Here is a 27,500-nt window from a genome sequence, read left to right as displayed (position 1 = left end):
CCCAAATGTCTCTATTGTGTCAAGATATAAAGTCAGCTCTAATCTCTCAATTCACTGTATAGATTACTCCCAAGGGATAAGTTAGACACTTTGGGAAGTGGCCATTACAATGACATTAATGCACTCTATGGGGGTAAATCATGAAATTATACCATAGAAGATATAAATAAAAAGCCAAGAGAAGAATTTATCATTGATACTTAATCAAACTTAAGGATTTTTTCTTAAAATTTTTCATCACCAAAAAGTTATGCTATAATCTTAAAATACTGTCTTTTAACTGTACAGCAAGAAAACAATGACTATTTCAAATGCCAAGCCTTCTCTATCAGTATGGCTTAACACCACTTGCCAGTATACTGAAAGAGTTAACTCAAGCATACTTAAACGACTAATAGAAAGTAACCTATGAACTAGATAAGTAGAACTAACTGTTCATATATCTATAACACCATTTATTTGATGTTATTCCATAAGTCATGTTTTAGAGTGACATTTTCAATTATTTAAAAACTATCAAAGTATTATAAGGAACGTGTAATAAGAATACCTATCATTTGATTAAAAACACATATATGTGTATATGTGAATTACTTCAGAATAGGATTCAGGTTTAAAATATATTAACAAGGACTCTTTAAGGGGCCATTAGATATCAATTCAATTATATAACCACTTAGACTATTTTTTCACTAAATTAGCTAGTTATTTTTCTGAAATGACTAAATCAATCAGTTGTTACAGCATTATGTAAAAACTAAGATTTTATAATATTTCTTATGTGAATAACCCCGAAATGCCCTTCACATACAAATAAATGACATCTTTTAAAATGAATACTTATAAAATTTCCTGTTGATAACATTACAAATATAGTATTTTGATAAAAATTGTGAAATAAGTTAAAATAGGAATTTTAGCATCTCCAAATCCAGTTTATGAATCTAAACATTTTAAAGATTGATAAATTATAGTAATGGATTACATATAAATAGAAGTAAAGAAACTAGATTCTAAGATTGGTACAGTATCACCTATGTGTAATTAAGTTTTGACAGTGATTTGAGAATGTATAGCCTATCAAATTTCAGTGGCTTAATATTATGACTCCTTTATTTAGGAAGCCATTTTGACATATGTTTGCATAGATGTATTCTCAGTTTATTTCTCTATTCAATTCAAAAGCCTCAAAATTTTCCTAAAACCACAGAAGATGATTTTAGGGGTCCTATCTATTTTGAATCTAACACTTCTAGTGTGGAAAAAAGCAATATGTATAAGTGAATATGTTAGCTAACATAAGGAACCCACAGAAAGTTGTATTATTACAAAATGTTCAAACTACTTCATTTGTCAAGGAGATTTCTTTTGTATAGGAACACGACTTTTATTTGGTTACTTATTTACTGCATGAATAGGGGATGATTAACATATAAAATGACAATGATTCAGGCTGGTCTTTTGTGTGTGTGTATGTGGAAAATCATCATATTTCAAAGCACTTTTCCCTCTTTTTCTTTCCACTCCTTGAGGTATCCCATCAGCTTTTGAACCAGCTTGACTTTTGAATCAGAGACAATTCAAGATTCTTATAATGCTTTTCCAGCTAATTCTTGGACTTGTTGATTTGATCCTGCTGAATTTTCATCTTTGATCATTAGACTGTATTATCTATAGACTGCTTGGGTCTGCTGATTTCCAGGTTCTAGTGTTGAGATCAATTAAATTCAGGCCAATAATTTAATTTGGACATAGAGTAGTAACCCCATCACCTCGTGCCGTACTGCTATCTGAATGGGCTTGTGGACTCTGAAATTATTATTTACTAATCAACAGCATGTGTCTATCTCCTATTCAACCTCATTCCTATAGGGACTAAAGCAACAGGACATTTTTCTGCTACAGATCTTCTAATGGCTCCCTATGGCTTACAGAACTATGGTCTAAATTTCTTAATCATTCAAGGCTAAACAAAATCTTGTCCCGACCTCATTATCCATTTTCTTACCCTTACTCTCCAACACAAAGTTTGTAACCTACCCAGCTTTGTGCCTAATGGAGAAATGCTTTTCTTTCTCTCTTTGATGCATCAAATGAAATGCATTTAGCTCCATGGGTCTTTCTCTATTGATACAGCTCACAATTATTTCCTCTTAGCATACTATTTTATCTCCATTATTTTTACTTTTAGGACAACTGAATTTTAGAACTAGAAGCTCAGCAATTGCCTAATCAAATCCTCTCATTCTGCAAATAAGAAAACACATTTAAATGGGTTTTGGCCAAAAGTTACATATTTATAGCCTTGATTTCTGTCTCCTAGTCTGAATTCTTTATATTTCACATTCTCTTTCAGCTACTTCTTAAAGCTTGAGTTGTCACTTAGGTAATAATAATGACCTAAGTACTAATTTATTACATTGTCACTTAAGTATTATCACATTTGCATGTCATAGGATTGTGGCATCAGAGATTTAAAGCTGGAAAGGTAGGTACCTTAGAGTACATTGTGACTGGCTCTCACATTTCTGACACCCAGAAAAGTTAAGTGACTTTGCCCGCTGTCATAATATAGTAAGGGTAAGAAGTGAGATTTGAACCAAGTCCTTAGATTCCAAAGTTTTTCTTCTTTGCTTTACACCAGGCTACTTCTTTTCTCTTCAACTTGATGTCAGTCTCCTATAAGTAAGAAACAATGTCCTATTTTTTGTTTTTACCCTTCTAACTTAGCTCTATGAGTGTAGGAGAGAACTAGTTTTAAACAGTGACTCTGACAATTGACTGTGTGACCACAGGCAAAAAATTTTCATCTCTCTTGTTCTTTATCTATAGAAATAGGAATAACAATATGTATAGTTTCTAATTTATATATCTCTCCTGATAATGTACATCTTTGTATAAATCATTTTGTACATATACAAATCAACATTATGTTACCTCTAAGATCTTTTCCAGCTCTAAATCTTTGATCCTTTGGAATGTTTGGTATTATTGTCCAAAGACCATGCTCTTATTTTAGATTGTAAGATCCTAGACTGTAGGGCCCATAACTTGTTTTTTTTATTATTCTTTTTCCGGCACCTACCTCAGTGAATTGCATGTTGTAGACATCATGGGTTTTTAGTAGAATATAAGGTCCTTGAGGACCGGCTGTTTCACTTTTATTTTTATATCAAGCATATGACATTATGTACTTAGTAGGTACATCTTTGTCGATCTGAATCAAAGGCATTCAGTAAAAATAAACTGAATGAGTCATCAAGAATTTACTTCATCAACTCTTTATTAAGAGTTTACTACTAATGTTAATTCCTCCAGGAAATCAGTGACTACTGGGACTCAGTTCTTTTCAGATTGAATCAGTACAGAATGAGGTTTTTTAACCTGTGTTACTTGAACTTAAACATTTTTTTTTATAAATATTTCGATATAATTGATTTGGGGGAGTATTTTTAAGTGTTTTATGTATTTAAAAACCAGTATAGATAGGGTCATTGGCTTCATCAGACTGCCAAAGGGGTCTACTGACATATATAAAACCCCCTGGTTAGAAGGCAAAGTACTATGCTCATGTAGGTCTTATAAAGAAAATGTAAAGTCAGCAGCTCATGTAAATATATGTATATTTGCATATAGTCAAGTATTAGGTAGCAAGTCGTGTTCATCTACAAAAAAATAAATTTTATTAGTCCCTTAGTTTAAAAGTATGTTATTTCTGTATATGAATAGAAATAAATGGCAAGAAAAATCTTGAGTATACTTGGGGAAGCAATAATGCTATGGGAGATTCATAGACTATCTTCAAGTTGATAAACATTTATTATGTATTTATTAACTGTTTGCAGAGCACAGTACTTCCTGAGATAAAGTATCTAGAGAAAACAATACTGCCTGCCTTGTGGCACTTAAATAATTTATGTAAGGGGATCAGTATATTCTAAAGACCATCTGTCCCACACCCTTTATTGGTGAAGAAACAGGAGACTTGAGAAGTCAAGTGACTTGCCTAAGGTAGTAAGTAGCAGAGGCAGGACTTGAAACTGTATTCTCTAATTAGATATTCATTGCTTTTCCCTCACTTAATCACACAAGGTTTATTTTCAAGTAGTTTATAATCTAAGTATTTTACCCTAAGTTAGGTTAAGCAACTCATTTAAAGTGCTACTTTAAGAGGGTTTTACACATTTAATCATCATGTATGACAAGTGCATAAAATATTATAGACCATCCACATGTAGATTTCTACAGAGAGAGAAAAGGCCATTTTGAACTGAGGGGACTCCTGCAAACTTCTTGGAAGAGGGATATATGAGTAAGAGGGATATATGAGTTGGGCTTTGAGGCTGGGTAGGAATTTAAGAAAGATGAGAAGGGTAGTCTAGGCATATGGGCAGAGGCAAGGAGGATAAAGAGTGGATGAAGGGCATTTTCATGAATCCAAAGTGATTTTGTATGTTTGAAACATAATGTAGGAGATACAGTGAGAAAAAGTGTGTGGTTGCAGATGATAGTGGCCTTTGAATACCAGGCAAAATAGTTTTTACTTTACTTGCTAAGTAATAGGGAGCCACTAGAGGATTTTAAGCATTGGATTCACATGATGAGATCGATTCAAAAGGAGATTAGTCCCAAAAAACTGAAGAATGACGTGGGATGGTTGAGAGAGTGGAGGTGGGAAGACTTCTTATGAGGACATTGCAGTAGTCTATGTAGGTGGTAATGAGTAGCACTAGGGTTTTGGCAGTGGGAATAGGTTAAATAATTTTTCTCAGTTTATTTAGAATTTTTATAATTAGGTCCATTTGCCTCAGATTTCTCACTTGAGGATCTTAATATGTGTTGAAAATTTTACTTAGTCACGTAGTATGCTGAATTCCTAAATAGAATGATGACAGACAACAAAATGCTGCCTGTCCGAAGATTTCTGATTATTTAAGAATCTATACCATGAAATAATAAAATATTTCTTTATTTCAAGAGACATCTTTATGAAAAGTATTGGCTCATTTCACCACTGCTCAATTTATTAAATTCTAGAGGTGTAATGTGTTGGTGCACTTTTGCTAAGAAAACATTCTAGTAAGAATAAAAGCTGAAACCTAGAGCCCAGTGAAAATTCATTAAAAATATAGGACCCATTTCCCCTCATAGATTGGCTTTTTCCAATGCCTTTCCAATCTTGCCTACTTATCCTCTATATTAGAAATGGTAGGTCTTCAACTTCAAGGGCTAAGTTAGCCTATTATATTTTATATATTTTTCGTTTCTTTCATTAAAAGAATGAAAAATTCAAATTGTTCTTTGAATTTAGTTTGTCTTTGGGACTTATGACTATATTACAAGTGCTATATTCAAAGCAAGTAATGAGATATAATTTAGCATTGCTAATTCTATGGCTATGCAATCAAATTAAATACTAAAATACTCGTCATAAAATAGAACAATATGACATTGTTCTAGTATAATAATACATCTGTGAATACCGAGATTCTATGTCAAAGACCCAGGTTGACCCTCATAGTATCCTCTTGATGTCAATAAATAAGAAATTTTCCACTCAAAAAGGGAAATATATTTTAGTATGGGGAAAATCCCTCTTGAGAATGCTCAGTACCTCTGGCCAACAAATTTATTTCCATAAGTCATTAATCATTGTCATCATCGTTATCTCATCATCATATACATCAGCAAACAGTTGCTGAGTAATCTACAGATTGCATAGTGGCTCATAAATTGCTTTGGGTTTATGAAAATTTTGGTTGGACAGAACTTTGAAGAGAGTAATTGGAAGTCGGAATGAAACTTCAGAGGCAGTATGTCTATATGTCCTGATGTTGTTAAAATATGTCTGTCTGGGTATGTTATAGATTGACTTACCCTTCCTTTTAAAGTAAAATGTTCAAAATGTTGTATTTACGTCTTTCTCATGATGGTGTAGAACATTTCTAACATGGATTTATACTTGTTCACTAATACCAGGATTCTAACAGTTGGGAACCACAGCCGATCAGAGCAAGACCTTAAGCTGCTGAGAGGTATGGTGGGGAGGAAAAGGCATTTGGGTAAACTCATTAGAATGCAATCTCCTTGAGAATATGAATTATTTCATTCTTTGTACTAGTATTCCCTCATACCTAGTGCAGTCAATCAATCAATCATTTATTAAGTATCTACTATGAAAGAAACAGAAGACAGTCTCTGCTGGGAAAATAATAGGTACTTATTGATTGATCTAGTTATGATATGTCAGGACAGATTAAATGGAAAGATTGAAGTAGGACCTATGAAAAAAATTCTGGGCTACCATGGTGATAAGATGCTGTTTTTTGTTACTGAAAGAGTTTTTCAAGTTTCTGTTTCTTGGTAAGTGCTATAGAGGAATTAATGCTACATATGGAACCAGGAGGAATTGTGTTCAAGTCCTTCCAAAGAGCCAGTATGACCACATTTTCATGTCTTTTCTTATATCTCTTCTGGTTAGAGAGCCTGTTCAATTCCTAACCATCCTTCAAGATACTCCAAATGGAAGTAATTTTTGTCTTCTCTGAATCTGATTAGCACTTTCTTATTGTACTTTGAATGAATCTATCACTTATTTATAATTATATGTGTCATCTCCTTCACTAGACTATAATTTCCTTGAGGGTAGGGATTATTTCTTATTTTTATTTGCATCCCCTCCTATCCCTGTGACCCAAGGTGATTTTTAGTGCTCCCCAAATACCTATTAAATGAGGAGTGAAAGAGAATCTATTGATCCAAAGTGAGTACACGTGAAGAGGCTTGAAAGTTGACAGATCACCTGATTTAGGGAGTTCACTGGGCTCTAAGATCCCTGGTACCTACTGCAAGAAGGAAGGTAATATGGATTCTTTTGTAGATGTTCTACACCATCATGTACAAAATAAACTATTTTTCCATAAAACTCAAGAAGGAACTAATCACAGAGGGGTATCTGTGAAATATATATATATATATATATATATATATCATATCACATATAATACACATAAGCTGTACGATAGCTATAAGATAGAATGTAGGGGCGGCCAGGTAGCACAGCAAGTAAGAGCACTGGCTCCAGTGTCGGGATGACCTGGGGATCAAATCCGGGCTTGGATACTTAGCACCACACCCAGAAATAACTGGCCATGTAACCTTGAGCAAGTTACTTAACCCTGATTGCTTAAAAAAAAAAGAATGTAGACTTGCTTGATCTATCCCTATATTTTGGTAAGGAACAATATAGGATTATCTAAATTTTGATATGAGCTTTTCTTTCTTCCAAAAGCAGTGCCTTGAAGACATAGTACTGAAAAAACAACTAAGTATGTCCACTGTGATCAATATTTTTGTTTCTGTTTCTAAACTGGCAAAACCAGCTATAATCTTTTGAGTGAAATTAAAGAAAAATTAGTGTTTTTTAAAAAGTTCATGCACCACCTGATGAATTACAATCATTATTTCAAACTAGAGAACCACAGCAGGAGATGATAGGAGATGACTGCTAAGGTTCCTTCTGCTCTAAATTTATGATCCTACAACTTGCCTATAGCTTACACATAGCTCAAGAGTCAGAGGAAAAAGAGTGGAAAATAAACAAGTCATTTATATAGTCTGACAGTACAGGTATTGCTATGAAGTACATATACCCCAAACAGACAATGAGTTAAGCTACATTAATAGAATGGATTCCCCACCTAAAGAAATGAATTGCCTCTTTGTTGTGAAATTTTTAAGGACCCTAGGCACCAAAGAAAGGCTGAAGGAAATGCTAATGTTTGTTCACACCCTAAAGCAAAAGAGGAAAATTATAATGTGAAAGTTTATCTTTTTAGATTGTGGTCACACAGTAGATTCCCTGAAGGAATGCAAATCTTCATTTTCTCCTTTCTCAAGATTAAGTAAAAAGTCTTACCAATGTTACTATTTTCTTTAGGATGAGAGTATCTTATGACTTAAGGTCTAATATATGGAGGATTTTAATATGTTTTTAACTGATACAAAGTCAGAATATGGAATCACAGCATTTTTACATTCTCAGATATCTAGATTGTCTCAAGTACAATTACTTTAAAAAACCGTATGCAATGACTATTTAAGGAAAGGGTCTTTTTTATAGTAAAGTTCATAGAGTTAGTGAAATAATAAAGATACCAATAGAAATGACTATAAAAAGAAAGTTTTCAGACCCTTCCACATTGTTCCAATTACTCTAGCAATTCTAGAAGAATTGTTAATGTTACTAAATTCTACTTAGCACAGATCTATTGCATAAGCAATGTGTAAATGTCTTCCTGCTTTCTACTTAATTAAAAAAAAAAAAGGTTCCCTTACAATTGTTTATCCAGATTGGAGAGGGATAAGGAACCTGACCCTGTGATTTAATTTGTTTTATTGGGCTTCTAAGTGAAGGAACTCCATTTACCAATGCAGGTTGACACCTTCTCTGAAATTTATCTTCTTAGAGATTAGCCCAGAACCCTGAGATGTTAGGTGAAATAGTCTTTAGCAAGAATGTGTCTGAGACAAGACTTGATCTTAATCTTCCCTACTTTGAGGCCTGCTTTCTTGTATTCCACACTGCTAAGGATTTCCTCTTACTATTTTAGGAATTTTTAAAAGTACTTTCTCTGCTTATTTGATGATGTCACTGTTTTCATAAAATGATATTCTTCTAAAGGAAACTAAAAACACCTCAGAAACATCTTTGCAGAAAGTAAAAACATCATCATTCTAAAGTTGAGTTTTAATATGGAAATTGATTTCAATTGGAATAATACATCATTGATATTGTATAAATTTAGTAAAATAATATATGCACATAACTATTCAGTAATATTTTTAATCTTTTGATATTTTTCACTCTAAAGAAATCATACTGCATTTGTACAAACCAAAATTTCTATTCAAACGTAATTATTCTCACTCTTTTTTAAGTTTCTTTTTTATTACTTCTAGTATTATTTCACTTATATAGATTATGCTAGATAAGCTACTGATAGAAAGTGCTTGTAATTTTATGTAGCCATGACATGTCAGAGTCAGAATGGACATCATCTGACTCATGGCCAAATTTTTGGGGTTGTTCCCTAATATTGTTTAACATGAACATTTATTTTTTTAATATAGCATCATAGTTGTACAGAATACTTTTACATCTCTTATTTCATTTTATTGCCACAAATATGAAACATTTGACAGATATGTAGCAGATATGTAATTTTTTATTTTTATTTTGTAGCTAAGGAGCAGAAAGGTTGGGCAACTTATAGAAAGACACTTAGCCAGTAAATGATGAAATTTACTTGAATGCTAAGTTCTCCTCTTGACTCTCTAACTACACTTGTATGATATTGTGAGTCTGTTAGTCAGGAATCAATTATTAACCACCAAATAGGTGCTAAGTGCACATTCCCTTAAGAGCCAGCAAGCTCCATTAGTCCAAGCATTTTCTCTTATCTAACCTTTCTATTTCCTCCAGTGCCTGGCAGTGTTCAGTATTTAAGTTAGTTAAGTCTAGTCACCTTTCCACTATACCATCCTGTTCAAATTTTTAATCTATAATACAATAATAAATTAATTTTATATATTTCTTTAATGTTAAGAAGTAATGGTTTTAATATATAAAATATAAGTATTGATAAACTTCTAAATCTCTTTCTTTGTGGTAAAAGTATGTAAATTTCTTGAAAAATCCTTGTTTTCCATTGTGGTCCTATAAAGTGCCTGAATCAGTACTTTGCACTCAATTTTGTTTACTGATTGATGAAAGCCGCTGTTACAGAAACACATAAAAGGCATATCAATACTACTATTACTTAAATTATTTGTCATGTCTAGAAGGAATGCATAGTTAGACCAGTTTCAGTATATCTATGGTGAAATCTTCAGGCTGATTGTTCCATTTGAATATTATTTTGAAAAATACAAATTATCTCTGAACCATTAGTATATTATATAACTAAGGAATAGACTTTTCAGTTTCATTAATGTCACAATTTTAAAGGGGATGACTTTTGAAAAGATTCTATAGAATGGGTATCACATGATATTGATGTCGCAATGAACAAATGAAAAAAGAAGTGCATTTTATCTCAAAAAAGCAAAGTTTAACAGGAAACTTACTAGTCCTCATAGTTGTATGACTTAGTCAAGTGGAGGTACTGACATTGTCATCTTAATTTTTATTTACATATGTATTCTATTTTTAATATAGATATAGCTATATTTAGACTATTGTAGAACCAAATATTTTTATTTATCTTTACTGTTCTTCAATTTGATGCTAGAATAAATAAAATATCTAACAGCTAAGATTTCTCTAAAAAGAGCTTTTCAAATATAATATATGAAAATGATTTTATGAATAATTTATAATAATAATAATTTATAATAATAATGACAAAACATTTATAAATAAGAAGCAAGTCATACTGATTAAGATCCTTTTAAAATAATTTATCCTATTTTAATAATAAAAATCTATAGCTTTTTTAATACTGTGTAAACTTTTGTCTGTCTGACCATAATTTTTTTTTACCTAAATAGGTCCTATTTTCTGAATATTTTAGACTAATTTCAGAAAATTTAAAAATTGTCTTATTTAAAAAGTTGCAGTGTGGTACAGTGCAAAGAACACTGACACTGGAGTCAGAGGAGGACCTGAGTTTTAATAAACTCTTCTGTTTTTAGGGAACAACCCCAGAAATTTTGCCGTGAGTCAGATGATGTCCATTCTGACTCTGAGATGTCATGGCTACATAAAATTACAAGCACTTTCTATCAGTAACTTATCTAGCATAATCTATATAAATGGAAACAGCACCTACTAACTACTAATATGACCTTAGGCAAGTTGCTTGTCTCTTTTGTAGTGAAGAAGGTTGGACCAGTTACCCTCTGAAATCATTTACAATTCTAAATCTATGATCTTGATATAATACAATATACATGAATCCTGAAAATAAAAATAGTTAATTTATTAACTAAGAAATTCTAGAATAGATCTATATAACTAACAAGGACTAAATTTTGCTTTCACTTCTAGACTTTAAAGGTTGTTTTTCCATCCATTTATTTATACTAATATTTGTATGAGGAATTCTATGATTTAGGGGGGTATTAGTTTTGCTTTGGGCGAGAACAGGTACACAAATAACATTTTTTCCAATAGTTTCCAAAAGTCCATTGGAAAATATTTTCCCATCATTCCCCTACAGGGTATGACAGGAAGCTCTTTTGAGATGTATAAGTACACACCCCAAACTGGAGCTTTAGATGAGGAGGGAACCCATTGTTCCAACTATGAGTAAATTTATAAAAAGTGCTTGCATTTTACAGTTTGTGAAAGTCTAGGGACTAGGCTGAGTATCTGTTTTAATTGAACATTTACTTCATATATCCCTTTCTAAGTCTAAACTACTCAGAAATATAATGACTTGATATTATTATGTTGACTTGATATTATATATATATATATGACTTGATAATATTATATACACCATCATTTCTGTGTCCTTCTAAACCAAATAGGGAAAAATACATCCATAGTTCTTGCTCTTCTAAGATAACTTTATACTGAATAGAGTTTATTCTACTTTAAATACCACTGACACTTACTATTTAATTATGGAATAACAATATTAAGAATATTGCTATTTAACTTGAAAATAAAATGTCTACTCCCAATAGTATGATACTTATCTTAATATGTTTTTAAATCTGTACCCCACTGGACCTGTCCGAAGTTATGGTTCCATGTGAAGTCAACTGAATAGTTCCATTGCAGTGGATCAGTATGTACAAATATAATTAATTAAGACAGTTTTATTGATTGTCATTATATGAATACTACCATAGAAGAACTTCATCTATATTCGGAATAAGATTGAAATTCATTTAAATTTAAGTAACATTTTCTGAAGTTAGAGAAGCAATGGGAACTGAATTGAGATAGTCAGATTCTTTCAGTAGGAAACAAAAAGAAGCTTCTTGAAAATAGACCCATTTTATGACCAACATCTTTGGCTGTCTTAGATTTTGTCATAATTTATTTCTAAGAGAACAAGGTATTTCTTAGTTTCTGTTCTACTGGTTCCCATGGATCTTACTCATTTTATCAGTCCCTAAAGAGGTAGATGTTCCTTATTAGGATATCATGGTAGCAAGCAATATATTCAAATATTAAAGAACCTAAAAATCTATATGCTGTGATATAGCAATAATAATGATCACTAGCATTTATAAAATGCTTCAAGGTGCTTTGCAATTATTATCTCATTTTATCCTCCCAACAACCTTGTGAAGGAAGGTGCTTTTATTATTCCCATTTTACTGAAAAAAAGCCTACATGACCTGCCCAGGGTCCCACAGATATTAAGTGTCTAAGACAATTAAAACTCAGGTCTTCCTGACTCCAAGGCCAACTCTATTCATCACACTACCAAGATGCCCAGGCATAGTGAAAAGAACACTGTTCTTAGTCTCAGACCCTGATTTGAGTCCTAGCTTCAATACTTCTGGCCCTCTGTGTATGGCTAAATCATCTACACTTTTGAGACTTCTTTTGTCATTTTTATAATGTAGCACTAATGCTTGCACTGTCTCCTTAATAGGACTTTTTTCATGAGGAAAGCATTCTGTAAACTATAAAGCATTATATGGATATATTATTAAGACACAAGGACTTATTATGGCTTGATTTCTTCTTGTTGCATTTTGGTCTGAACTTATTTTTTTCAGTGTAGGGAACTCTTCTCTTTTAGTACTAATGCAAATCTGAAACTGTTTTGTGGTCTGTAATCTAGAGTCGCCTGAGGAACCAAGTAGGCAAACCAGGGAAGGGGTCTTAGGTGCTACACTTTAAGCACATGTATTGCTGACTCCAAAGTTAGTTCTCTGTCTACTTTTCCATGTTGCCTCTCTACATTAGTGTGTTTATATAAGCATGTATCGAACAAAGAATGTGACAAGAATGGCAATAATAGTAAATTCTCAGGAAAGCATTTGACAAAGAATTTAATTACAGTAATTGGATAATTGCCAGTGTTTTAAACTCCAGGATTATACTGAGAGGTAGCATAGTATGGTAAAATGAGTTCTGAATGTTGAGCTGGGAGACACTTGGGCTTAAATCTTTGATCTGGTACTTTAATTGTGTGATCCCAGGCAAAGCATTTAGGCCCTCAAATCTAACTTGCTTCATATGTAAAATTGGGATGACTATTTCAACATTCTACTTCACAGGACTGTTGTGAGAAAAATCTGTATAGTTGGGTAAATGTAAATGATCACAAATTATTAATCAATCCTCCATAACTATATCAAAATATCTTCTGCTTCTGTAATTGTAACTTTTTTTGGATCTGTAATAATAATAAAAAAAGTGCTTTAGTAATGTAGGGATCATTTAGAACTTGAAGTTTTTAAAGAGTGTATATCTAGAATGCTTTAGTATAATGCAGGGCATAAGTAGATTAATAATCTATATTTTTGAAGATGTAACAGAAGGCTGTGTTTGGTAGTACACTTCTTTAATCCTGGTTCCAAGAGAGGCTGAAGCTGGCAGATCATCTGAGTTTGGGAGTTTTGAGCTAAAAGCCCATTGGGTTCTGCTTGAAGCACACCACCAATGTGGTGAAACTCTCAGGATGTCGAGGTGGGTATCAGTCTAAAGCGAAATGAACTGGTGTAGGTCAGAAACAGAATGGATCAGCTGTTTTGTGTTGATAAGTACTAGTATTGGTCCTGTGTGTAGCCACTTCACTTCTAGCTGAAGCACGACAGGCTCAAAAACCACACCACCTTTACTGCAAAAGATGTAACAAAGGCAGTAGGCTAAGCCAAGTAGAGTTTTGTAGTGTGTTCACCAACGTTGTAGGGCTAGATGTCAGAAATCATTTCTATAAAAATCCTCCCAAAATTTACCCCCAAACTTCTACCACTGTTGCAATAGGGAGACAACACTTTTTAGTGGAAGGCACCATACCTTTGGGAATGGTATTTTTGGTAAAAAGAACTAGAATGAATTGTTATTGATATATACGTTTGGGGAGCTAGGGGGAGAGGAGGAGAGAGAAAGAGAGAGAGAGCAAGAACAAATAGCAGCTGGTCAAAAAGTTAAGTAGCAGAATGATGAAGTTTCATGACATGAAAATATTGAAAAAGAAAAAGACCCTGGAATCTTGGCAGGGTAGGAGGGATCGATCATAAGAAATTCATGAACACATGGAAATAGGAGCTAAGAAGGAACATGCTTCATCTTACAATACAGTGATTCTAGTCAACAGCAAAATAATAAAAGTTCAATTGGTATGTAAACAAGTAGATGGAGCATTTTACCTGTTCTAGTTGTAACTGTCTTCCTGGGGATCACAAAGTAATTTTAATTTCATATGCTTTCTTCCACAGAGATCTAAGACCTCAAAGGGCTGTATATATACTACATCTCCTATGAATATTAGGAACTCTACAAACATCTATTTACATTTTAAAGTAGAAGGAAAAGCATGACAACTACTGCAGTGAAGGAGAAAGAGTGCTGGGCTTGGGAGGAAAGATGGAAGGAAATAGTAATTTAGTAAGTGCCTTGAGGGCAGTGAGGTGGTGTAGTGAAAGAGTGTGGGACTTGGGGTCAGGAAGAAAGACCTGCGTTCACATCCAGCCTCAGACACCTAACAGTTATGTGATCCTGAGCAAGTCACTTAACCCTGTTTGCCTCAGTTTCCTCATCTGTAAAATGAGCTGGAGAAGGAAATGGCCAAACCATTCCAGCATCTTTGCCAAGAGAACCCCACATGGGGTCACAAAGAATCTGACCTGAATAAAACACCTGAACAACAAGGGACTGTTATGTATCAGGCACTATGCTAAGTGCTTTGAAAATATTACTTCATCGTATCCACAATAATCTAAGAGGCAGAATCTGTTATTATTCCCATTTTACAGAAGAGGAAACTGAAGCAGAGTGTTTTTGACTCTAGTCTCAGTGCCCTTTATGCCATGTTACCAGCTGCTACTTGGCATCAGATGATCCTCAATCAAATCCTCACCACGATATATGCTACCTTTATGATTTTAGGTATATCACATGACCTCTCTGGACCTTAGTTTCCGTATCTGTAAAATTAGGGAATTGGACTCTATGCCTCTTCCAGCTCCAGATCTAAAAACATTCTGTTTTTTTCCCCCCACACATTTAGGGATATGGGGTAGGGGGTGGGGTGCGTGACTGAAGCACTTTCTGTAAGAAAGATCTGACTTGAGATTTGTTGTTGAGTATAAAGTCAATATGTCTCCAATGTTATATGACTTTTGGAAACCTTAATGCAAATTTAGCTCAATAAAATAACAGGTAACATTCTCTTTATATACTCTCTGACAGACAATGCCTGACCCATTTAATTTATTTCTGGGTATGACTTTTTAGGAAGGGTATTAAACTGGAGTGTACTTATAAGAGTGTGACCTGGATGATGAGGGAACTGAAAATAATGTAGTATGAGGATTGTTTCAAGGCACTACTACTGTTTAGCCTGAAAAAGAAAAGACTTAGGGGAGACACATTGGCTGTGTTTACAGTATTTGAAGGGATCCTGAATGAAAGTAATTTTGTGCACATCAAATTATTAAGAAGTTCTCCCTTAATTTGAGTCAAAATTACCTCTTCTCTTGGGCATTTTGTATCAACCTAAAATGACTGTATTTTTTTGGATACTGTAAATAACTATGGGAAATGGTTGTCATTCAGAAGCCCACTTGCCCTGTAGAATCTTCCCTTCTCTGTGAACCAACTGATAGTCCTCCTGCCTTCCACTGTGACTGTGGACCAAATGATGTCTTCTACTGATTAATGTCCTAAATTGTCAACAGTATAAACTTTCATAAGCACAATATTTATACTCATACTCTATAAAGGAAAATCAATAACTTTCAAACTTCAAACCTCTCATATTATAAAAGGAAAAGAATAATCATCATGCCCAAGTAATAATGAGTGATTCAATGATAGAAAGCTGTAAGGACAGATGGGAGAACTAGGTAGACATAACCTGTAATTATGCACTGACACATAAGTAACTCCTTAATTTAAAAAAGTATGGTCCAATCTAGTAAAGTATGAACAGCTGCTAATATGAGGGAAAAAGGCTGACTTAAATAACATTAAGCTTTTCCCTTTGTTCAGACAGAAGGCAATGGCTGAAAATGTCCTGATTCTTCTGTTTTGAGTCCAACTTAGAATTTTAGACAATTACTCATTTTTTTAGTGTAAGTATACCATTAATCACAGTACAGAGGTTTTTTTTTTGTTTCGTTTTCAACATTCATTTTTATAAGGTTGAGTTCCAAATTTTCTTTCTCCCTTTACCCCCTTCCCAAGATGGCAAGCAATCTGATATGTTATGCATGCACAATCATATTAAACATATTTGCACATTAGTCATGCTGTGAAAGAATAATCAGAACAAAAGGGAAAAACCATCAAAAAGAAACAAGTCCCAAAACAAAAAAAAGAAGTGAAAATAGTATGCTTCAATAATCTGCTTTCAGACTCCATAGTTCTTTCTCTGGATATGGATAGCATTCTCCATCATGAGTCTGTAGTTATTATGTTAGATCACTGTACTGCTGAGAAGACCTAAGCCTATCACAGTTGATCATTGTGCAATGTTATTACTGTGTATAATGTTCTCCTGGTTCTGCTTACTGCACTCAGCATCAGTTCATGTAAATCTTTCCAGTTTTTTTCTGAAATCTGCCTGCTCATCATTTCTTATAGAACAATAGTAGTCAATTCCATTCATATACCACAACTTGCTCAGCCACTCCCCAATTGATAGGTATCCCCTCAGTTTCCAATTCTTTGCCACCACAAAAAGAGCTGCTATATTTTCTTATATGTGGGTCCCTTTTTCTTTTTTGTGATCTCTTTGGGATATAGAACTAGTAGTGCTATTACTGGATCAGAAGGCATGCATAGTTTTATAGCCCTTTGGGCAGAGTTCCAAATTGCTCTTCTGAACAACTGGATGAGTTCCCAACTCCACCAACAATGCATTAGTGTTCCAGTTTTTCCATATTTCTAACATTTATCATTTTCCTTTTATATCATGTAAACCTAACTGATAGGTGTGAGGTGGTACCTCAGAGTGGCATTAATTTGTATTTCTTTCTTTCTTTTCTTTTTGCTTTTTTGAGGGCAATTGGGGTTAAGTGAGTTGCTCAAGGTAACACAGCTAGTTTTTGGGTTAAGTGTGTGAGGCCGGATTTAAACTCAGGTTTTCCTGACTCCAGGGCAGGTGCTCTATTCACTGTGCCACCTAACCACCCCCATAATTTGTATTTCTTTAATCAATAGCGATTTAGAATATTTTTTCATATGGCTAGAGATCACATCAATTTCTTCATCTGAAAACTGCCTTGTTCATATCCTTTGACCATTTGTCAATTGGGGAATGACTTCTATTCTTATAAATTTGACTCAGTTCCCTACATATTTCAGAAATGAGACCTTTATCAGAAACACTGGCTGGAAAAATTGTTTCCCAGCTTTCTGATTTCCTTCTAATCTTGCTTGCATTGACTTTGTGCAAAAACTTTTTAATGTACTTAAATTTTGCATTTCTTAATGTTCTCTATACCTTGTTTGGTCATAAATTCTTCCTTTCTCCATAGATTTGACAAGTAAACTATTCCTTGCTCTCCTAATTAGTTTATGGTATCACCCTTTATGTCTAAACCATGTGCCCATTTTGATCTTATTTTGGTACATGGTGTGAGATTCTGGTCTATGCCTAGCTTTGGCCATAGTATTTTCCAGTTTTCCCAACAATTTATGTCAAATAGTGAATTCTTATCCCAGAAATTGGAGTCTTTGGGTTTATCAAACAGTAGGTTACTGTAGTCATTGACTACTATGTGTTGTATACTTAACCTATTCCACTGATCTGCCACTCTTATTTCTTAGCCAGTACCAAATAGTTTTGATGATTGCCACATTTTATAATACAGTTTTGATCTGGTATGTCTAGCCCATCTTTGCATTCCCCCCCCCCATTAATTCCCTGGATATTCTTGACCTTTTATTCTTCCAGATGAATTTCATTATTTTTTTCCTAGCTCTATAAAATAATTTTTTGGTAATTTGATTGATATGGCACTGAATAAGTAAATCAATTTAGGTAGAATTTTCATTTTTATTATATTAGCTAGGCCTGCTCATGAACAATTGATATTTTTCCAATTATTTATATCTGATTTTATTTGTGTGAAAAATGACTTGTAATTTTCTTCATATAGTTCATATGGGTTTGTCTTGGCAGGTAGACTCTCAAATATTTTATATGATCTACAGTTATTTTTAATGGAATTTATTGCTGATGGGCTTTGTTGGTAATATATAGAAATGTTGATGATTTATGTAGATTTTGTATCCTGCTACTTTGCTTAAGTTAATTATTTCAACTAGTTTTTTAGTTGAATCTCTAGGATTCTCTAAATATACCATCTTATCATCTGCAAAGAGTGATTGATAGGTTTGTTTCCTCATTGCCTATTCTAATTCCTTCAATTTCTTTTTCTTCTCTTATTGCTAAAGCTAATATTTCCACTACAATATTGAATAATAGTGATGATAATGGGCATCCTTATTTTGTTCCTAATCTTATTGGGAAAGCTTTTAGCTTATGCCTATTATTTATAATGCTTGCTGGTGGTTTTAGATAGATACCACTTATCATTTTAAGGAAAACTCCATTTATTTCTATGCTCTCCTGTGTTTTTAATAGGAATGGGTGCTGTATTTTGTCAAAAGCCTTTTCTGCATCTATTGAGATAATCATATGATTTCTGTTAGTTTTGTTATTGATATGGTCAATTGTGCTGATAATTTTCCTAATATTGAAACAGTCCTGCATTCTTGGTATAAATCCCATCTGATCATAGTGTATTATCTTCATGATAAATTGCTGTAATCTCTTTGCTAATTTTTTATTTAAATTTTTTGCATCAATATTCATTAGAAAAATTGATCTTTAATTTTCTTTCTCTGTTTTGGCTCTTCCTGGTTTAGGTGTCAGCACTATATTTGTGACTTAAAAGGGATTTGGTAGACTCCTTCTTTAGTTATATCTTTCACTTAGTTTATATAGTATTGCAATTAATTGATCTTTAAATGTTTGGTAGATTTCAAGTGTAACCCCATCTGGCCCTGTAGATTTTTTTCTTAGGCAGTTCATTGATGGCTTATTCAATTTATTTTTCTAAAATGGGTTTAAGTATTTAATTCCTCTTCTGTTAATGTGGGCAATTTATATTTTTGTAAATATTCATCCATTTCACTTCGATTGTCAGATTAATTGGCATTATAGTTGGGCAAAAGGGCTCCTAATTATTGTTTTAATTTCCTCTTTGGTAGTGAATTCACTCTTTTTATTTTTGATACTCGTAATTTCATTTTCTTGTCTTTTTCTAATCAAATTAACCACAGGTTTATCTATTTTATTGTTTTTTTTTTTTAATAAGGCCAGCTCTTAGTTTTATTTATTAGTTGAATAATTTTCTTTTCACAATATAGTCTTTTTTTTTTTTTAAAGCAATCGGGGTTAAGTAACTTGCTCAAGGTTACACAGCCAGTTATTTCTGGGTGTGGTGCTGAGTATCTGAGCCCAGATTTGATCCAGGTCATCCCAACACTGGAGCTGGTGCTATTACTCGCTGAGCCACCTGGCTGCCCCTAAGCAATTGGGGTTAAGTAACTTGCTCAAGGTTACACGGCCAGGTGTTTCTGGGTGGGAGCTAAGTGTGTGAGCCCGGGATTCGATCTCCAGGTCTTCTCAACACTGGAGCCGGTGCTCTTACTCGCTGTGCTACCTGGCCGCCCCTCACAATATAGTCTTAATGTAGGAGAGAAGATGGCAACTTCTAAGTTTTTCACCTAAATATAGATGGCATTTTTTTTAGGTACTATTCTAGAAATCTTTTCATGTCAAAATGAATTAACCTAAATAACTTTTTATTTGTACTCTTGAAAGTGCTGGAAAACTCAGCCAAATGGGTAACTAACACTCTTTAAGTACTTATTCAAGACACAGAATTATTAAAAATTTAGAAGAAACTAGAAAGACATCAAAAGATGCTCAAAGACTCAAGTTTACATACTCATAGGAGAGTATCTCCTCTGTGTTTATGGGCAGAAGGATGCTACCCATAATGTAATGCTTAAGACAGAAAAGGAAAAAGAAGGAATAATAGACTTATTTGATAGCATCCATATGACCTAGAATAATTAGTAGATGTACTTAAGGGGAAGAGGGATTACAAAGTAACTGAATTCTGCTGTCATTTTTTCCTACCTTTTATTTCAAAAGACAGGGCCACTGAAATTTTGCTATTACTTGTTGGTTGCTCTTCAAAGACTGCAAAATTATCTCCATTTAATTCTTGCAAGGTCTCCCCCTTCCGCCTCCTCCCCCCCCTTCCCGCCAATGAAATGCAGGAATAGGACAAATGTATAGTCTGTGTTCTGTTTCACCAAAGTGTCCGCAAGTGTAAAAAGTTTGAAAAGCACTTTTAAAAACCATTTAACTTCTTTTATTTATGGTGCTAAATACCTTCAGGACCTGTGATTTCGTTTAAGAAACTTCAGCTTGTCTTATAATGTTGACTCAGAGAGATTAGGTAATTTGCCTTCCCTTGGTTTCAGAGACCAGAGACAGAAGGGAGGCAACCTTTTCCTAACACAAAGATCTAGCACTCTAAACCTACTAAAGTCATGCCACTTCTCAACAGGTTAAAGTAATGTATTATTCCATTATAGCTATTTAATTAAAAAAAAAACTCAACATTTTGGTTCTTTTAGTTCCTTGTTAAAACTTAGTATCATTTAACACCCCCTCCCCCCCCCCCACCCCCCCACACAAAACTAGTCGTGTAAACTTGGGCAAGTTACTTGACCCCAATTGCCCTCCAAAAGGCAAAAAAAACCAAACAAACCCCAAACAGTATCGTTAGAAATTTTATGTTTCTACCATCTCTATTGCCCAGAAGTTAATATATATTCAGTGAATGGAAAGAGTAAGGCCACATGCAGGACTGGAAGGGGCCTGAAGGAAGGGTTAGATTTAGGTAAGTAAAAAGGAAGGAGAACATTCTAGTGGAAGATGAATTTCCCAGATGAAAATGTGAAGGGCATGTTTGAGAAGAGAGGATTTTGGAGCAGGTGGTCTGCATGAGGTAATAGCAAGACATGATGATGGATTCTTTAAGAGAGTAGAATTAGGAAAACATTGAGCACCAGGTTGAAGAGCATGGATGATCTCTATCTCCTTCCTCTCTTCCCACAATGTATTCTTATAATGGTTCCTTCCCCTCCTCCCCCCAGGACATCTGTATACTCCTAAAACATTTCCTAGCATCGCTCCCAAATTCTCATAACTTAACTTTACTACCAATGGCAATGATGATTCTTTTCTCCTACATACACATAATGTCGTCCTTTGAGAATTGATGAGACTAAAATTTAAAAAAGCTCTTCCTTTGTTGCTCTAATCTAAATGTACTTAAACATTTACTTTCTTCTAATGACTTAGGCATCTTATATATTTTGAAACTGTAGTAGACCTATATTAATTTTTATTTATAATTCACAATTTGTGATGATTTGACTTATTACTAGAAGACTGGTACAGGATATGATAGCATTTTCTTGCTCACAACAATTCATAATGTATGCAAGAAGAATTTTTCTTTTATATTATCACTGTATAAAAGATTTGCTAAAATTATTGCAAATATAAACAAGATTGTAAGGGGCATGTTAATATTAATTATGAGAGTAGTTTTTAAAGCATTTCATCATAGTACATGACAATGGATATATTTAATGATTAACTCTAAGTACTGTTAACATTTAATAGTAAATGAGTCTTGCTTGTTTCTACTTTAAGTCCCAATTGAAGTTCTATTTAGAAAAATATTTTTAAAATAATTCACATAAGCCCCTGTGGGAACCCAAACTAATAAAATATTTCTTCAAAAACACCCAATAAATGTGCATTTCCACTAATTTAGATCTACCTTCCCACTCAGTTGAAATTAATGAGTTAATGAAGTAATAACATGGGGCTATATGTATGTGATAGCAATGTTACAGAGTCCACATCTTTTTCTAGTCACATTTTTTGATATCTTTAATACTACATCTAGTCTATCATGTAGAAGAGTAAGCAATAACAGATGGTAGCCTTTGCGTTCTACTGGTACCCATGGAATCTCAGAATATTTAGACGAAGTCTCTTGAATCTTGAGTAGATCCTTTATGGAGGATTTATGAGATGAATTAGACAGTCTAAGAATATGAGATCATCTAGATTAGTATCTATATTAATCCAGAAAAGAGAGGATCAAGCTTTCTGTGTCTATAGTATTGCTGCTACTGGGCTTTTATGACTGTGGGCTCTCTCCCTTTCTCTTCTGATTATATTGCAATGCAACCATATTCTTTCTCTTGTATTTAAAATCTCTCTCAAAGACCACCTATGTTAAGTTTTTCATGGTAACAGTACATTTCCTGAAGTTGAGAACTGATCTGAATTCACTGATGGTCAAAATAAAATAAAAATATTTGATCATGTAAGACAATAAATGACTAACACTTGTATTGGGTTCATTGGATTATAGATCTGAAGTTGGAAGAATCCTCAGATCTAGCCCAACTTCCTGTGATGAGGAAGATGAAAGCCCCAAAGGGATAACTGACTGCCCAAAGTCACCCTGGTATTAAGCATCAAAACAGAATTGTGGGTTTTTTCTGTCATACTTCAATTGTAAGTCATGGAGTCTGAAATTTCATGGAATTGCAGAGAGCAAAGGAAGCATCCTTGGTCTTTTTTGCTTTAAGCAATCATTCTTTCCTTCCTCTCACAACCTTCCAATCCTGACCTATACATATTAGTTAGATTTAACTTTATTCATTTTAACATTGCCTTTCCATTCATCTGGCGATAACAAATTTATATATAACTACAACAGTATCATGTGAATAATGATAAATATATTTTAAAATTTAACATACTATTTATGTTAAATATTTATATAACATTAACAATTCAATTAGGTTACACTTCTACAACCCTTACTAATACTTAAATGTAGCCCATTTTTATGGATGCAAAAGTACTTAAGGGGGAAGTCTCCCCCAATTTTCCATAAACTTGTTGAATTTTAAGGTATCCTAGAATTCTTTTTAGCTGCATACAGGCAAAAGGAATTGGTAAGATTAACTAGAAATATCTGTTCACGATCTATAAAAATGAAAATATTAATGTTCTAAAAGTCACAATACTTCATGCTATCATGCTAGTAGCAGGATGAAATCTAAAAAATGACTGTGGATTTTTTGTGGGTTGATTGTTGATGATATTATAGGTATAGTTGTATACTTACTATATAGTTGTATATTTACTATAGTTATATAACAACCTGTATAAAATTAATTTGTAAGTCACTTAGAAAAACTTAAGATTTGCCATTTAAAATATTTTTCTTTGTGAATTTGCCCCATGATGGAAGTGGGAAAGGAAAGAATAGGAGTTGGGGAAGATAGGCAATATATTACATTTCATATGTCCTGATTGGAATGAGTAGACTATGTTCTAACACCATAGTCTACATAAGGGGCTATGGAAGGAAAAGGGAAAAGATGTCTCAACCTGTGAGTATCATGGTGGAGGACTCCTAGTAACAAAATTCCCTCTACTAGTGCAGATAGGCAATGGTTCTTGTAACTTTTATACCCATAGAATTAACACACTGAGTGGTTATGTGACTTATTCAGGGTCATATAACTTAACATGTGTCAGAAACTAGCCTTGAACCCAGGTCTCTGTGACTTGAAAGTCAGTGCTCTTTCCTTTCTACCAAATCTGCCCCTTGATGTACACTGACCATTCGCTAAATTAATTAAGAGCTGATACCACCAGGCATTAAATATGTTCTTGTGTTCCAAAAGCATAATTTTACAAGAACTTATTTCTTTGTAGTAATGGTCACAAAAAAATTAGCCAAATTAATGGCCAAATAAAGTAATTCTTTAATGGAAATAATATTGAAATCTAAAAATTACAATTTAGAGAGTTAGCGTTTTAGACACTAAAATAACAAGTTTAATAAACTATTTGAATCACTATTTTTAAAACTATAACTACGCAGATTAGTTTCCTTAGCACTGGCCAACTATATGCAGTTATTTAAAAAATTAATCTATGAGAACTCTATAGATAGTGTATTAGAAATGCTCCCTATTATATAAACACCTCCACAGGGAGAGATACGTCAATAGCCTTTATTATGAATGTCACTCATTTCTATAGAATTACTTAAAAAACAACATGGGATCTAACTCTTGTTTGCTCTTTAAAGTTTTATTGTCTTGGCATTTTATACAGGGAGAGAGCATTAGCATACTCAGGAGATCTGCTAAAAGTAAAAGGCCTCAAGCTACCCACTGCATGGCTGATAGGATAAAGCACAGGATAGAAAAACTTTTGTCTGATCGCTCACTTTACTTGTTTTAGAGTATTGCTGCTCTCAAGAGCATATATTCATGTTCTTTCTACTTCAAGTTTTATTACTTCTTTTGTATTATTTAATACATCTAAAGACACTTCCAAAAGACAAATTTTTCCATTTTAAAAAAGTAATGGTTTGGAACCTGATAAAACACATTAATGTTCACAGCCCATTTTTTGCAAAGGTGATCGAGTAAAAGTGCTATAAAGCAATTAGGTACATGATCTTAAAGACATAATGGGTCATGGAGAATGAAATGCAAGAAAGTCAACAAAAATAATGTCCCTTTAAAGGTCCAATGAAAGTGGACTCATTTACAGACCACTTCAGACCCTTCACTTTTTATACATATATTTAAATTGAGGAATGGGGAAGAAGGAAATAAAGATAAATGTGAAAGTATAAGGGTGTGGTGATTAACTCTAAGAAGCTGTAAATAAAGTACAAATTGTTTTTAATGGAACTTAACTCCATATGAGCACTTTACCATTTAAATTCTCTTTTTAAAATATGAATTACCAAGTTGGGTGTTTTTGCTATTCAATAAACAACAAACTGATACATTTGACAGGACTGACTAAGTCTGGGCATTCTTAAAGCTTTATACACATTTCTGAAATCCACAATACATCAATTTTTAATATTTTTACTCTCTCAGCTCCATTAAAAAGATGGTAGGGGAAAGATTTTAGAGTAATTAATGATATAGTTAGCTGCTAAATATTAATAGGAATCGTAGTCTTGCATAAAATATAACATATAAACCTTGCCAATACAGACGCACCAGTAATTAAAGTTGAATATGTAATTACACTGATTTATAAGACAGGCAAAAAGTTACACTTTACTAGCTTCTATGTAAACTGTGGCTAACAGTTAAACTTTGCATTTTACGGTTTATAAAAATGGATACTATCTCAACTACAGTTCATAAATGGTTTAGAGACCTGTAATCTTAGTAAAAACTGCAACATATTCCAACATGAATGCTCTCATTGCACCACACAAAACCAAACTGTGATGATGACCCATAAGATCTAGACACATGTTAGATAAGATGAAAAAGGCTTTTGTACAGAGGTAAATAGCAAAATTCAGAGGTGCAGAATTCAGGAAGGCTCTATATACAATAATTATAAGGCAAATGAGAATTGAAGAGTTGATTTTAACACATTTATCATACTAAGCATAGTGTAATTAGAACTTTACTTACTTATCACTCCTCTGAACAGTAAGAAATTAGTCTGGGTTCTTCCCCAGAGGAACTCTGTTAACCAAACTTACATGTGAGGCTGGGGAGAGCAGCCCGGACTGCTGTTTCCATTACTGTCAATGTGATCCAACGAACCATTGAGGTCTTCGTGGACTGCCTGCAGTAAACCACTGGATGCGTTATTTATCAGTCCTGGGTTACTAAGCAAAGGTAAACTACTCTCTGCCAGGGCAGCCTAGGGAAGTAAAAGAGACACAATATGTAACTTTTTGAAGTGCTTTTGAAACCATATATGTGCACACACATGTGCACGCACACACACACATCTTTTCTTTAGATGGCTCAAATTTCAGAGTTTATATTTTGGAAACATTTGATGTGGCACATGGACTAAGGGTATTAGTGTGTTAAAAAATATAAACAATGTTTTATACTGCAAACTTGATTAATTATACTTTACCCTTCAACAGAGTGACATGTTGTGCCCTTTCACTTGGTGAAATGCTCTAAGGTAACATAAGCAGTTGTTCTACTTTTCAAAAAATGACCAGAACTTAACTCAAAATAAAGAAGTCCTGACATTTGCCTCTTCTGCATAAAAATTATATATTATAATTAAACTTTAAAGTTTTTGCCACAAGCACCATGTTCCCCAACACCATGATGTGAAATCATTTATGACGGCTTGGATAAATATTAATGCAGATTCACATGCATTTGCAAAAGCTTCTATCAATCTAACATTTGCAGGAAAAACGAGTATTCCAGATTTTGCCACAGGGTGTCCTTCTTGCTTCTTCACATCAAAAGGAGCATGAATTAGAACTAGTGCTCCTTGCAGTACTAGGTGATGCAACTTACTTGGATGATAAACCCAACTACTGAGAACTACCACATTTCTTATACAAATCCAAAAATAACTTGTTATCCTTCAAGGTAAAGATGCAAAAAAAGTTTAGTACAATAAATGATACTTTCAAGGTAACCATTTAGAAAAAGGTACATTAAAAAAAAAATCCATTACCTGCAAACTTGCATTAAGAGCTGCTCCATAGCCTAAACTGGTAGGTATGTTTTTCACTAATGTTGGACTTCTGAAAAGAAATGATTCCCTTTTAGTCAAACTTGAAAATAGGCATCTCTGATTTTCCCCTAAGCTATCACACAAGATTTTTTATACTTGAAGGTCAGCATCTTCAGGTGAAAGTACAAAATGCGTTTTGAAGTCTTATTCTAGTAATCAGGAGTAGATTGGTCTATATCAGAGAAATAGTTTGAACCGACACAACTCAAATTCATTTATAGTTGTCTGCCTCTACTTTTGATAAGACAACATAGCACAGGAATAGAAGTAGTATAATAGGTTAGATGACACTAGGTTAGTTGACAAAGGTAGGGCTATTAAATTTGAAGGTTCTGTGTAACTATTTTCAAACATGTGGGGAGGGGGTGGTTCACTTCCAAGAACAATAACAGTTCTGCATTTATATAAAAATTTAAAAAGTAAATACATAACACAATTACCAATTTGATGCAATCAGGGAATAATTAATGGTTAATTTCTAGATCACCATGAATTAACATAATAAATTACCATAGTTAATTAAATGACAACATAATGAATTAACTATTTCTAGAACACTGAAATTAGCATACTTTAATACAGAAATATAAAATTCTTCTGTTCAGGTGCCTTATAAGGAAAACATTTATACCT

The 27,500-nt window shown here is 33.5% G+C and overlaps 1 protein-coding gene and 1 long non-coding RNA gene across 11 annotated transcripts in view; one reads left to right on the top strand and one right to left on the bottom strand.

Moving 5' to 3' along the window:
* FOXP2 (forkhead box P2) overlaps positions 1 to 27,500 on the bottom strand; it is a 700,229-nt gene that overhangs the window by 7,632 nt on the left and 665,097 nt on the right. For all 9 annotated transcript variants that reach the window (XM_069107053.1, XM_069107052.1, XM_069107058.1 and 6 more), the window contains 2 exons: positions 26,808 to 26,877; positions 25,855 to 26,018 (listed from right to left, as the gene is read on the bottom strand). In XM_069107053.1, the coding sequence (XP_068963154.1) occupies positions 25,855 to 26,018; positions 26,808 to 26,877 (234 nt within the window). The remainder of the gene's footprint in view (positions 1 to 25,854; positions 26,019 to 26,807; positions 26,878 to 27,500) is intronic.
* The window catches only part of LOC138176282 (uncharacterized), a 49,346-nt gene that overhangs the window by 2,565 nt on the left and 19,281 nt on the right, over positions 1 to 27,500 (top strand). The gene's annotated exons all lie outside the window — the stretch shown is intronic.

Source organism: Petaurus breviceps, unplaced genomic scaffold (assembly GCF_028583685.1).
Source record: "Petaurus breviceps papuanus isolate PSGF00001 unplaced genomic scaffold, PetGlider_PUasm1.0 84, whole genome shotgun sequence".
Classification (NCBI taxonomy): Eukaryota; Metazoa; Chordata; class Mammalia; order Diprotodontia; family Petauridae; genus Petaurus; species Petaurus breviceps.
Note: the sequence above shows the minus strand (reverse complement) of the source record. Positions and strands in the feature narration are given on the sequence as shown.